Source organism: Leptodactylus fuscus, unplaced genomic scaffold (assembly GCF_031893055.1).
Source record: "Leptodactylus fuscus isolate aLepFus1 unplaced genomic scaffold, aLepFus1.hap2 HAP2_SCAFFOLD_184, whole genome shotgun sequence".
NCBI lineage: Eukaryota > Metazoa > Chordata > Amphibia > Anura > Leptodactylidae > Leptodactylus > Leptodactylus fuscus.
In genome coordinates this window covers 10,149-25,000 of record NW_027440207.1, presented here as the reverse complement: position 1 = coordinate 25,000, position 14,852 = coordinate 10,149, and the positions used below count along the sequence as shown (strand labels likewise).

Below are 14,852 nucleotides of genomic sequence, written 5' to 3'. Positions count from 1 at the left end.
CAGGTGTGCATGTCATCTATACATCCAGAGTGATCAGAGTCCAGGTGTGCATGTTATCTATGCATCCAGTGTGATCAGAGTCCAGGTGTGCATGTTATCTATACATCCAGAGTGATCAGAGTCCAGGTGTGCATGTTATCTATGCATCCAGTGTGATCAGTATATGAGTCCAGGTGTGCATGTCATCTATACATCCAGAGTGATCAGAGTCCAGGTGTGCATGTTATCTATACATCCAGAGTGATCAGAGTCCAGGTGTGCATGTTATCTATACATCCAGAGTGATCAGTATATGAGTCCAGGTGTGCATGTCATCTATACATCCAGAGTCCAGGTGTGCATGTTATCTATACATCCAGAGTGATCAGAGTCCAGGTGTGCATGTTATCTATACATCCAGAGTGATCAGTATATGAGTCCAGGTGTGCATGTCATCTATACATCCAGAGTCCAGGTGTGCATGTTATCTATACATCCAGAGTGATCAGAGTCCAGGTGTGCATGTTATCTATACATCCAGAGTGATCAGAGTCCAGGTGTGCATGTCATCTATACATCCAGAGTGATCAGAGTCCAGGTGTGCATGTTATCTATGCATCCAGTGTGATCAGTATATGAGTCCAGGTGTGCATGTTATCTATACATCCAGAGTGATCAGAGTCCAGGTGTGCATGTTATCTATGCATCCAGTGTGATCAGTATATGAGTCCAGGTGTGCATGTCATCTATACATCCAGAGTGATCAGTATATGAGTCCAGGTGTGCATGTTATCTATACATCCAGAGTGATCAGAGTCCAGGTGTGCATGTTATCTATACATCCAGTGTGATCAGAGTCCAGGTGTGCATGTTATCTATACATCCAGTGTGATCAGTATATGAGTCCAGGTGTGCATGTCATCTATACATCCAGAGTGATCAGAGTCCAGGTGTGCATGTTATCTATGCATCCAGTGTGATCAGAGTCCAGGTGTGCATGTTATCTATACATCCAGAGTGATCAGAGTCCAGGTGTGCATGTTATCTATACATCCAGTGTGATCAGTATATGAGTCCAGGTGTGCATGTTATCTATACATCCAGAGTGATCAGAGTCCAGGTGTGCATGTTATCTATGCATCCAGTGTGATCAGAGTCCAGGTGTGCATGTCATCTATACATCCAGAGTGATCAGAGTCCAGGTGTGCATGTTATCTATACATCCAGAGTGATCAGAGTCCAGGTGTGCATGTTATCTATACATCCAGAGTGATCAGAGTCCAGGTGTGCATGTTATCTATACATCCAGTGTGATCAGTATATGAGTCCAGGTGTGCATGTCATCTATACATCCAGAGTGATCAGAGTCCAGGTGTGCATGTCATCTATACATCCAGAGTGATCAGAGTCCAGGTGTGCATGTTATCTATACATCCAGTGTGATCAGTATATGAGTCCAGGTGTGCATGTCATCTATACATCCAGTGTGATCAGTATATGAGTCCAGGTGTGCATGTTATCTATACATCCAGAGTGATCAGAGTCCAGGTGTGCATGTCATCTATACATCCAGAGTGATCAGAGTCCAGGTGTGCATGTTATCTATACATCCAGTGTGATCAGTATATGAGTCCAGGTGTGCATGTCATCTATACATCCAGTGTGATCAGTATATGAGTCCAGGTGTGCATGTTATCTATACATCCAGAGTGATCAGAGTCCAGGTGTGCATGTTATCTATACATCCAGAGTGATCAGAGTCCAGGTGTGCATGTTATCTATACATCCAGTGTGATCAGAGTCCAGGTGTGCATGTTATCTATACATCCAGAGTGATCAGAGTCCAGGTGTGCATGTTGTTATATAAATGATATATCCTAGCACTTACCAGCAGGGGCAGCAGACATCGGGATCTCTCTCTGATGGTATAGATGCTGAGTCGCTCCCCGGGGTGTGCAGCCGCGGCCCCCAGACACAGGACATTACTGAGAGCCTGACACACAGCAGACCTCACTGCAGCCCAAGTTGGGGGCCCAACATCTAACACCAGCACCCGAGGGTAGATACACGCACTCTCAGACCCCTGACTGGTGCACATCCTGGAAGAAAGAAGAAGCTGCTACACTCGGGCCCCACATCAGACAGTGACATCATCATACAGAGCTATAGAGGGATGCAGTCGGAGATTCTTGTTGTGTAGACGTAGGGTCCCAACCCTTCAAATACTTGGAAGAAGGAACGTCACACTTGGAGTGCTGGGAAATGACTTCTATCATCACTGCTTGAATACAAATATATATCATGTCCCAGCACTCCAAGTGTGACGTTCCTTCCTCCAGGAGGATATTGCCCAGTCCTGAGCTCATCAGTATCAGAGGAAGCTACACCCGGGCCCCTCATCACACGGGGTACAAGGAAACAGGGTACAATGATAGGGGTGAGGGGATACAAGGATAGGGGTGAGGGGGATACAAGGATAGGGGTGAGGGGGATACAAGGATAGGGGTGAGGGGGATACAAGGATAGGGGTGAGGGGGACACAAGGATAGGGGTGAGGGGATACAAGGATAGGGGTGAGGGGGATACAAGGATAGGGGTGAGGGGGATACAAGGATAGGGGTGAGGGGGATACAAGGATAGGGGTGAGGGGGACACAAGGATAGGGGTGAGGGGATACAAGGATAGGGGTGAGGGGGATACAAGGATAGGGGTGAGGGGGATACAAGGAGAGGGGTGAGGGGGACACAAGGATAGGGGTGAGGGGGATACAAGGATAGGGGTGAGGGGGACACAAGGATAGGGGTGAGGGGGATACAAGGATAGGGGTGAGGGGGACACAAGGACATGGGTGAGGGGATACAAGGATAGGGGTGAGGGGATACAAGGATAGGGGTGTGGGGGATACAAGGAGAGGGGGTGAGGGGACACAAGGATAGGGGTGAGGGGGATACAAGGATGGGGGTGAGGGGGATACAAGGAGAGGGGTGAGGGGACACAAGGATAGGGGTGAGGGGGATACAAGGATAGGGGTGAGGGGGACACAAGGATAGGGGTGAGGGGGATACAAGGATGGGGGTGAGGGGGATACAAGGATAGGGGTGAGGGGGATACAAGGATAGGGATGAGGGGGGTACAAGGATAGGGGTGAGGGGGATACAAGGATAGGGGTGAGGGGACACAAGGATAGGGGTGAGGGGGACACAAGGACATGGGTGAGGGGATACAAGGATAGGGGTGAGGGGGACACAAGGATAGGAGTGAGGGGGATACAAGGATAGGGGTGAGGGGACACAAGGATAGGGGTGAGGGGGACACAAGGACATGGGTGAGGGGATACAAGGATAGGGGTGAGGGGATACAAGGATCAAGGATAGGGGTGTGGGGGATACAAGGATAGGGGTGAGGGGGATACAAGGATAGGGGTGAGGGGGATACAAGGATAGGGATGAGGGGGATACAAGGATAGGGGTGAGGGGGATACAAGGATAGGGGTGAGGGGGATACAAGGACATGGGTGAGGGGATACAAGGATAGGGGTGAGGGGGATACAAGGACATGGGTGAGGGGATACAAGGATAGGGGTGTGGGGGACACAAGGATAGGGGTGAGGGGGATGCAAGGAGAGGGGTGAGGGGATACAAGGATAGGGGTGAGGGGGACACAAGGACATGGGTGAGGGGATACAAGGATAGGGGTGAGGGGATACAAGGATAGGGGTGTGGCGGATACAAGGATAGGGGTGAGGGGATACAAGGACATGGGTGAGGGGATACAAGGATAGGGGTGAGGGGATACAAGGATAGGGGTGAGGGGGATACAAGGATAGGGGTGAGGGGATACAAGGATAGGGGTGAGGGGGATACAAGGATAGGGGTGAGGGGGATACAAGGATAGGGGTGAGGGGGGTACAAGGATAGGGGTGAGGGGGACACAAGAATAGGGGTGAGGGGGATACAAGGATAGGGGTGAGGGGGATACAAGGATAGGGATGAGGGGATACAAGGATAGGGGTGAGGGGGATACAAGGATAGGGGTGAGGGGGATACAAGGATAGGGATGAGGGGATACAAGGATAGGGGTGAGGGGGACACAAGGATAGGGGTGAGGGGGACACAAGGACAGGGGTGAGGGGGATACAAGGATAGGGGTGAGGGGGATACAAGGATAGGGGTGAGGGGATACAAGGATAGGGGTGTGGGGGATACAAGGATAGGGGTGAGGGGATACAAGGATAGGGATGAAGGGATACAAGGATAGGGGTGAGGGGGATACAAGGATAGGGGTGAGGGGATACAAGGATAGGGGTGTGGGGGATACAAGGATAGGGATGAGGGGATACAAGGATAGGGGTGTGGGGGATACAAGGATAGGGGTGAAGGGGATACAAGGATAGGGGTGAGGGGATACAAGGATAGGGGTGAGGGGGATACAAGGATAGGGGTGTGGGGGATACAAGGATAGGGGTGAGGGGATACAAGGATAGGGGTGAGGGGGATACAAAGATACAGGTGAGGGGGATACAAGGATAGGGGTGAGGGGGATACAAGGATAGGGGTGAGGGGATACAAGGATGGGGGTGAGGGGGATACAAGGATAGGGGTGAGGGGGATACAAGGATGGGGGTGAGGGGGATACAAGGATAGGGGTGAGGGGATACAAGGATGGGGGTGAGGGGATACAAGGATGGGGGTGAGGGGGATACAAGGATGGGGGTGAGGGGGATACAAGGATAGGGGTGAGGGGATATAAGGATGGGGGTGAGGGGATACAAGGATGGGGGTGAGGGGATACAAGGATGGGGGGTGAGGGGGATACAAGGATGGGGGTGAGGGGATACAAGGATAGGGGTGAGGGGGATACAAGGATGGGGTGAGGGGATACAAGGATGGGGGTGAGGGGATACAAGGATGGGGGTGAGGGGGATACAAGGATGGGGGTGAGGGGGATACAAGGATAGGGGTGAGGGGGATACAAGGATGGGGTGAGGGGATACAAGGATGGGGGTGAGGGGATACAAGGATGGGGGTGAGGGGGATACAAGGATAGGGGTGAGGGGGATACAAGGATGGGGGTGAGGGGGATACAAGGATAGGGGTGAGGGGGATACAAGGATGGGGTGAGGGGATACAAGGATGGGGGTGAGGGGATACAAGGATGGGGGTGAGGGGATACAAGGATAGGGGTGAGGGGGACACAAGGATAGGGGTGAGGGGGATACAAGGATAGGGGTGAGGGGGATACAAGGATAGGGGTGAGGGGGACACAAGAATAGGGGTGAGGGGGATACAAGGATAGGGGTGAGGGGGACACAAGGATAGGGGTGAGGGGGACACAAGGATAGGGGTCACCTCCTCCCCCTTGTCTCTTTAGCTCAGACTTCTCACCATCCATTATGCTAATTAGGCCCAGTACTGTCAGGTACCGCACACATATATAGGGTACTATAGGAACTGTCACACACCACACACATTATAGGTTACAATGGGGACAGGCAGGCACCGCAACACATAAATTTTGGGTACTATAGAGACTGTCAGGCACAAGGATAGGGGTGAGGGGGATACAAGGACAGGGGTGAGGGGGACACAAGGATAGGGGTGAGGGGGGACACAAGGATAGGGGTGAGGGGCACACAAGGATAGGGGTGAGGGGGACACAAGGATAGGGGTGAGGGGAATACGTGGACATGGGTGAGGGGGATACAAGGATAGGGATGAGGGGATACAAGGATAGGGGTGAGGGGGATACAAGGATAGGGGTGAGGGGGATACAAGGATAGGGATGAGGGGATACAAGGATAGGGGTGAGGGGGACACAAGGATAGGGGTGAGGGGGACACAAGGAGAGGGGTGAGGGGGATACAAGGATAGGGGTGAGGGGGATACAAGGATAGGGGTGAGGGGATACAAGGATAGGGGTGTGGGGGATACAAGGATAGGGGTGAGGGGGATACAAGGATAGGGGTGAGGGGATACAAGGATAGGGGTGTGGGGGATACAAGGACATGGGTGAGGGGATACAAGGATAGGGGTGAGGGGATACAAGGATAGGGGTGAGGGGGATACAAGGATAGGGGTGAGGGGGATACAAGGATAGGGGTGAGGGGATACAAGGATAGGGATGAGGGGATACAAGGATAGGGGTGAGGGGGATACAAGGATAGGGGTGTGGGGGATACAAGGATAGGGGTGAGGGGGATACAAGGATAGGGGTGAGGGGATACAAGGATAGGGGTGAGGGGGATACAAGGATAGGGGTGTGGGGGATACAAGGATAGGGGTGAGGGGATACAAGGATAGGGGTGAGGGGGATACAAAGATACAGGTGAGGGGGATACAAGGATAGGGGTGAGGGGGATACAAGGATAGGGGTGAGGGGATACAAGGATGGGGGTGAGGGGGATACAAGGATAGGGGTGAGGGGGATACAAGGATGGGGGTGAGGGGACACAAGGATAGGGGTGAGGGAGATACAAGGATGGGGTGAGGGGATACAAGGATGGGGGTGAGGGGGATACAAGGATGGGGGTGAGGGGGATACAAGGATGGGGGTGAGGGGGATACAAGGATAGGGGTGAGGGGGATACAAGGATGGGGTGAGGGGATACAAGGATGGGGGTGAGGGGGATACAAGGATAGGGGTGAGGGGGATACAAGGATGGGGGTGAGGGGGATACAAGGATAGGGGTGAGGGGGATACAAGGATGGGGTGAGGGGATACAAGGATGGGGGTGAGGGGATACAAGGATGGGGGTGAGGGGATACAAGGATAGGGGTGAGGGGGACACAAGGATAGGGGTGAGGGGGATACAAGGATAGGGGTGAGGGGGATACAAGGATAGGGGTGAGGGGGATACAAGGAGGGGATACAAGGATAGGGGTGAGGGGGACACAAGGATAGGGGTGAGGGGGATACAAGGATAGGGGTGAGGGGGATACAAGGATAGGGGTGAGGGGGATACAAGGAGGGGATACAAGGATAGGGGTGAGGGGGACACAAGGATAGGGGTGAGGGGGACACAAGGATAGGGGTCACCTCCTCCCCCTTGTCTCTTTAGCTCAGACTTCTCACCATCCATTATGCTAATTAGGCCCAGTACTGTCAGGTACCGCACACATATATAGGGTACTATAGGAACTGTCACACACCACACACATTATAGGTTACAATGGGGACAGGCAGGCACCGCACACATAAATTTCGGGTACTATAGAGACTGTCAGGCACCGCACACATATATAGGGTACTATAGGGGCTGTCAGGCACCGCACACATATATAGGGTACTATAGGGGCTGTCAGGCACCGCACACATATATAGGGTACTATAGGGGCTGTCAGGCACCGCACACATATATAAGGTACTATAGGGGCTGTCAGGCACCGCACACATATATAGGGTACTATAGGGGCTGTCAGGCACCGCACACATATATAGGGTACTATAGGGGCTGTCAGGCACCGCACACATATATAGGGTACTATAGGGGCTGTCAGGCACCGCACACATATATAAGGTACTATAGGGGCTGTCAGGCACCGCACACATATATAGGGTACTATAGGGGCTGTCAGGCACCGCACACATATATAGGGTACTATAGGGGCTGTCAGGCACCGCACACATATATAGGGTACTATAGGGGCTGTCAGGCACCGCACACATATTTCCCACTGAGAAAGACCTCCAAGAAAGCCTGTCAGTGCTGGAAAAATTCAGCACCACATGGGCCCTACCCATCAACCAGAAGAAGACCAAAGTCATGGTATTCCAGAAGAAGGGCCACAATAAAGCCCCCACCACCCCACAATTCACACTGAACGGCTCCACACTGGAGAAAACCAACAGCTACACCTACCTGGGGCTGGAGCTCAGCCAATCAGGAAGCTTCAAAGCAGCAATAGAAACCCTGAAAGCAAAAGCCTGCAGAACCTTCTACGCCATCAGAAGACAACTGGACCACCTCAAACCACCGGTGAGGGTCTGGATGAAGATATTTGACGCTGTCATCTCCCCGATCCTTCTCTATGGCAGTGAGGTTTGGGGCCCAGCCACCTACCCAGACCAGTCAAAGTGGGATTCCAGCCCAACAGAGAACTTCCACCTGGAGTTCTGCAAATACCTGCTCCATGTCCATCGCAACACCACCAACATGGCCTGCAGGGCAGAGCTAGGCAGACTCCCCCTATGGCTCACCATACAGAAGAGGGCGCTATCATTCTGGACACACATACAGGGCAGCAGCCCTAGCTCTTACCACCACCAAGTCTGGCTGAGCCACAGAGCCCTGAGCAAACCAGACACCCCCCAACCAAGCATCAGCCATCTGCCAAGCCAACACCCCCAACATGCCCTGAACAAGGCTCAAATAAAAGGAGTCATTGAGAGAGACAGAGAGCGGTACATGGAGGAATGGAGAAGCGCAATAAATAACTCCAAGAAACTCACCAATGTGTACCAATCCCTACAAAGGGACTACACCATGGCCACCTACCTGGAGAGAATACGCCACCCCAAGCACAGACAGACCCTGAGCCGGTACAGACTGAGCGCCCACAACCTAGAGATAGAGACGGGGCGATACAGACAGACGTACAAGCCACGGGAGAAGAGACTGTGCCAGCACTGTGACCAGGGGGCCCTAGAAGACCAGACCCACTTCCTGCTACACTGCACCAAATACTCAGCTGTGAGGGCCGGCTACTACCAAAGACTCTCTGCCCACATCCCAGACTGGGAGAAGAGGAAACTCTACATCCTACTGGGAGAAGAAGAGGCCACTGTGGAGATCGCTGCCCAATACGTGTCCAGCTGTCACCAAACCAGAGGAAGATGAGACTCCACGGACTGTTATATTTATCCCAATACACCCGCCCCACCCCACCCCCACATAGCGGTCACCAACTAAGAGGAAGTTGAGATTCCATGGACTGTTATACCCCAAATCATCCACCCCACCCCACCCCACACTCTCCCCCTCGACTCCAACTCCCCCGCCCCCACCCCACTATACTAGCTTTGGCAATGCCAAATATCCATTCGGACGTGCCAATAAAGCTTGTTTGATTTGATATATAGGGTACTATAGGGGCTGTCAGGCACTGCACACATATATAGGGTACTATAGGGACTGTCACACACCACACACACATATATAGGGTACTATAGGGACTGTCATACACCGCACACATATATAGGGTACTATAGGGACTGTCACACACCACACACACACATATATAGGGTACTATAGGGACTGTCACACACCGCACACATATATAGGGTACTATAGGGACTGTCACACACATATATAGGGTACTATAGGGGCTGTCACACACCGCACACATATATAGGGTACTATAGGGGCTGTCACACACCGCACACATATATAGGGTACTATAGGGACTGTCACACACCACACACACACATATATAGGGTACTATAGGGACTGTCACACACCGCACACATATATAGGGTACTATAGGGACTGTCACACACCACACACATATATAAGGTACTATAGGGACTGTCGCACACATATATAGGGTACTATAGGGACTGTCACACACCACACACATATATAAGGTACTATAGGGACTGTCATACACCGCACACATATATAGGGTACTATAGGGGCTGTCACACACCGCACACATATATAGGGTACTATAGGGGCTGTCACACACCGCACACATATATAGGGTACTATAGGGACTGTCACACACCACACACACACATATATAGGGTACTATAGGGACTGTCACACACCGCACACATATATAGGGTACTATAGGGACTGTCACACACCACACACATATATAAGGTACTATAGGGACTGTCACACACATATATAGGGTACTATAGGGACTGTCACACACCGCACACATATATAGGGTACTATAGGGGCTGTCACACACCGCACACATATATAGGGTACTATAGGGACTGTCACACACCACACACACACATATATAGGGTACTATAGGGACTGTCACACACCGCACACATATATAGGGTACTATAGGGACTGTCACACACCACACACATATATAGGGTACTATAGGGGCTGTCACACACACACACACACACATATATATATATATATATATATATATATATATATATATATATGGTACTGTAGGGGCTGCCACGCACCGCACACATATATATAGGGTACTATAGGGACTGTCAGGCACCGCTCACATATATAGGGTACTATAGGTACTGTCACACACCACACACATATATAGGGTACTATAGGGGCTGTCAGGCACCGCTCACATATATAGGGTACTATAGGGGCTGTCACACACCACACACATATATAGGGTACTATAGGGGCTGTCACACACACACACACACACACACACACACACACATATATATATATATATATATATATATATATATATATATATGGTACTGTAGGGGCTGTCAGGCACCACGCACATATATATATATAGGGTACTGTAGGGGCTGTCACGCACCACACACATATATATAGGGTACTATAGGGACTGTCAGGCACCGCACACATATATTTTGGGTACTATAGGGACTGTCACACACAGCACACATATATAGAGTACTATAGGGGCTGTCAGGCACCGCACACATATATAGGGTACTATAGGGGCTGTCATACACCGCACACATACAGTATATTTTGGGTACTATAGGGGCTGTCAGGCACCACACACATATATAAGGTGCTGTAGGGGCTGTCACACACCGCACACATATATAGGGTACTATAGGGGCTGTCAGGCACCACACACATATATTCCGGGTACTATAGGGGCTGTCAGGCACCACACACATATATTTCGGGTACTATAGGGGCTGGCAGGCACCGCACACATATAATTCGGGTACTATAGGGGCTGTCAGGCACCGCACACATATATAGGGTACTATAGGGGCTGTCAGGCACCGCGCACACATATATAGGGTACTATAGGGGCTGTCAGGCACCGCACACATATATAGGGTACTATAGGGGCTGTCACACGCCGCACACATATATTTCAGGTACTATAGGGGCTGTCACACGCCGCACACATATACAGGGGACTATAGGGACTGTCATGCACAAGCACACACATATATAGGGTACTATAGGGGCTGTCAGGCACCGCACACATATATAGGGTACTATAGGGGCTGTCACACGCCGCACACATATATTTCAGGTACTATAGGGACTGTCACACGCCGCACACATATATAGGGGACTATAGGGACTGTCATGCACAAGCACACACATATATAGGGTACTATAGGGGCTGTCACGCACCGCACACATATATTTCAGGTACTATACGGACTGTCACACACCACACACACATATATAGGGACTGTCAGGCACCGCACACATATATTTCGGATACTATAGGGGCTGTCAGGCACCGCACACATATATAGGGTAGAAACACAAAGCTGGAACAGGCCAGATGGTTATCGACACTCAACATATCCAACTACAGGTTCAAGTAAAAAATATATACCTTTATTAACACAATGTTAAAAATTATATACATCAATATAGAGAAATACACATATACTGGACAGATGCAAAACACCGTATAAAACAGTACACATAGATGAATCTTAGTGAAATAGTATTGCACATATATATATATATATAGTAAGATGAACTACACCTGATGCAACCTCCACAAACTATTTATTAAATAATCACACTACCCGAATGCAGCTAAACTACTCTCCTAGTATTGACTAAGCATGTATATAGTCATAATATCCTGATTGCAGAAAGAACACTCTCCTTAATTCCACATAAAGTCAGAAAATGACCAATAATATGTATTTCCGAAGCAGGAACAGGGATAAACCCATGTTTACAACATATTGTCATCAGGGAGGCAGAGCCGCAGGTATAATGCACACATAATGTAAAATACAATAAGGATAGGTCTACATCAAGAGGAAATATGCCATCTTACCCATATAACCTTCGGAAGAAGGCTTAGCGTGCCGAAACGTACGTCGGGCTGACAAACAGACACTAGGTGTTCTTGCTTTACATCACAGTGATTCTATATGGGTAAGATGGCATATTTCCTCTTGATGTAGACCTATCCTTATTGTATTATGTGTGCATTATACCTGCGGCTCTGCCTCCCTGATGACAATATGTTGTAAACATGGGTTTATCCCTGTTCCTGCTTCGGAAATACATATTATTGGTCATTTTCTGACTTTATGTGGAATTAAGGAGAGTGTTCTTTCTGCAATCAGGATATTATGACTATATACATGCTTAGTCAATACTAGGAGAGTAGTTTAGCTGCATTCGGGTAGTGTGATTATTTAATAAATAGTTTGTGGAGGTTGCATCAGGTGTAGTTCATCTTACTATATATATATATATATATGTGCAATACTATTTCACTAAGATTCATCTATGTGTACTGTTTTATACGGTGTTTTGCATCTGTCCAGTATATGTGTATTTCTCTATATTGATGTATATAATTTTTAACATTGTGTTAATAAAGGTATATATTTTTTACTTGAACCTGTAGTTGGATATGTTGAGTGTCGATAACCATCTGGCCTGTTCCAGTTTTGTGTTTGTCTATCTATGTTTGTGGTTTAAGACATGCTAGGTTTGAAGGGCTTAATGAGGGAGGGAGGACTGAATTATGATGGGTTATACCTATTCCTCCAATAGACGTGCTATACTTTTGGTATACATATATAGGGTACTATAGGGGCTGTCAGGCACCGCACACACACACACAAATATATATATATATATATATATATATATATGGTACTATAGGGGCTGTCAGGCACCGCACACATATATAGGGTACTATAGGGGCTGTCACACGCCGCACACATATATTTCAGGTACTATAGGGACTGTCACACGCCGCACACATATATAGGGTACTATAGGGGCTGTCACACACCGCACACATATATTCCGGGTACTATAGGGGCTGTCAGGCACCACACACATATATTTCAGGTACTATAGGGACTGTCACACGCCGCACACATATATAGGGTACTATAGGGGCTGTCAGGCACCGCACACATATATAGGGGCTGTCACACGCCGCACACATATATAGGGTACTATAGGGGCTGTCACACACCGCACACATATATTCCGGGTACTATAGGGGCTGTCAGGCACCACACACATATATTTCAGGTACTATAGGGACTGTCACACGCCGCACACATATATAGGGTACTATAGGGGCTGTCAGGCACCACACACATATATTTTGGGTACTATAGGGGCTGTCACACACTGAACACATATATTTCGGGTACTATAGGGGCTGTCAGGCACCGCACACATATATTTCGGGTACTATAGGGGCTGTCAGGCACCGCACACATATATTTCGGGTACTATAGGGGCTGTCAGGCACCGCACACATATATTTCGGGTACTATAGGGGCTGTCAGGCACCGCACACATATATTTCGGGTACTATAGGGGCTGTCAGGCACCGCACACATATATTTCGGGTACTATAGGGGCTGTCAGGCACCGCACACATATATTTCGGGTACTATAGGGGCTGTCAGGCACCGCACACATATATTTCGGGTACTATAGGGGCTGTCAGGCACCGCACACATATATAGGGGGCTGTCAGGCACAGCACACACATATATAGGGTACTATAGGGGCTGTCACACACCGCACACATATATAGGGGGCTGTCAGGCACCGCACACATATATTTTGGGTACTATAGGGGCTGTCAGGCACCGCACACATATATAGGGGCTGTCACACACCACACACATATATAGGGTACTATAGGGGCTGTCAGGCACTGCACACATATATTTTGGGTACTATAGGGGCTGTCAGGCACTTCACATACATATAGGGTACTATAGGGGCTGTCAGGCACATATATAGGGTACTATAGGGACTGTCACACACACCACACACATATATAGGGTACTATAGGGACTGTCAGGCACCGCACACATATATAGGGGCTGTCAGGCACTGCACACACATATATAGGGTACTATAGGGGCTGTCAGGCACTTCACACACATATAGGGTACAATAGGGGCTGTCAGGCAGCGCACACATATATAAGGTACTACAGGGGCTGTCACACACAGCACACATCTATAGGGGCTGTCACACACCACACACATATATAGGGTACTATAGGGGCTGTCACACACAGCACACATACATAGGGTACTATAGGGGCTGTCGCACACATATTTCTGGTACTATAGGGGCTGTCAGGCACCACACACATATATAGGGTACTATAGGGACTGTCAGGCACATATATAGGGTACTATAGGGACTGTCACACACCGCACGCATATATAGGGTACTATAGGGACTGTCAGGCACCACACACATATATAGGGTACTATAGGGGCTGTCACACACCGCACACACATATATAGGGTACTATGGGGGCTGTCACACACCACACACATATATAGGGACTGTCAGGCACATATATAGGGTACTATAGGGACTGTCACACACCACACACATATATAGGGTACTATAGGGGCTGTCAGGCACATATATAGGGTACTATAGGGACTGTCACACACCGCACACATATATAGGGTACTATAGGGACTGTCAGGCACAGCACACATATATAGGGTACTATAGGGACTGTCAGGCACCGCACACATATATAGGGTACTATAGGGACTCACGCACAGCACACATATATAGGGTACTATAGGGGCTGTCACACATATATAGGGTACTATAGGGGCTGTCACGCACATCACACATATATAGGGTACTATAGGGGCTGTCACACACATATATAGGGTACTATAGGGGCTGTCACACACCGCACACATATATATAGGGTACTATAGGG

General features: G+C 49.4%; 1 protein-coding gene across 1 annotated transcript in view; it reads right to left on the bottom strand.

Moving 5' to 3' along the window:
- M1AP (meiosis 1 associated protein) overlaps positions 1 to 2,077 on the bottom strand; it is a 62,620-nt gene extending 60,543 nt beyond the window's left edge. The window contains exon 1 of the mRNA XM_075261531.1: positions 1,868 to 2,077. Coding sequence (XP_075117632.1) covers positions 1,868 to 2,077 — 210 coding nt within the window. The remainder of the gene's footprint in view (positions 1 to 1,867) is intronic.
- Positions 2,078 to 14,852: the final 12,775 nt, after the last annotated feature.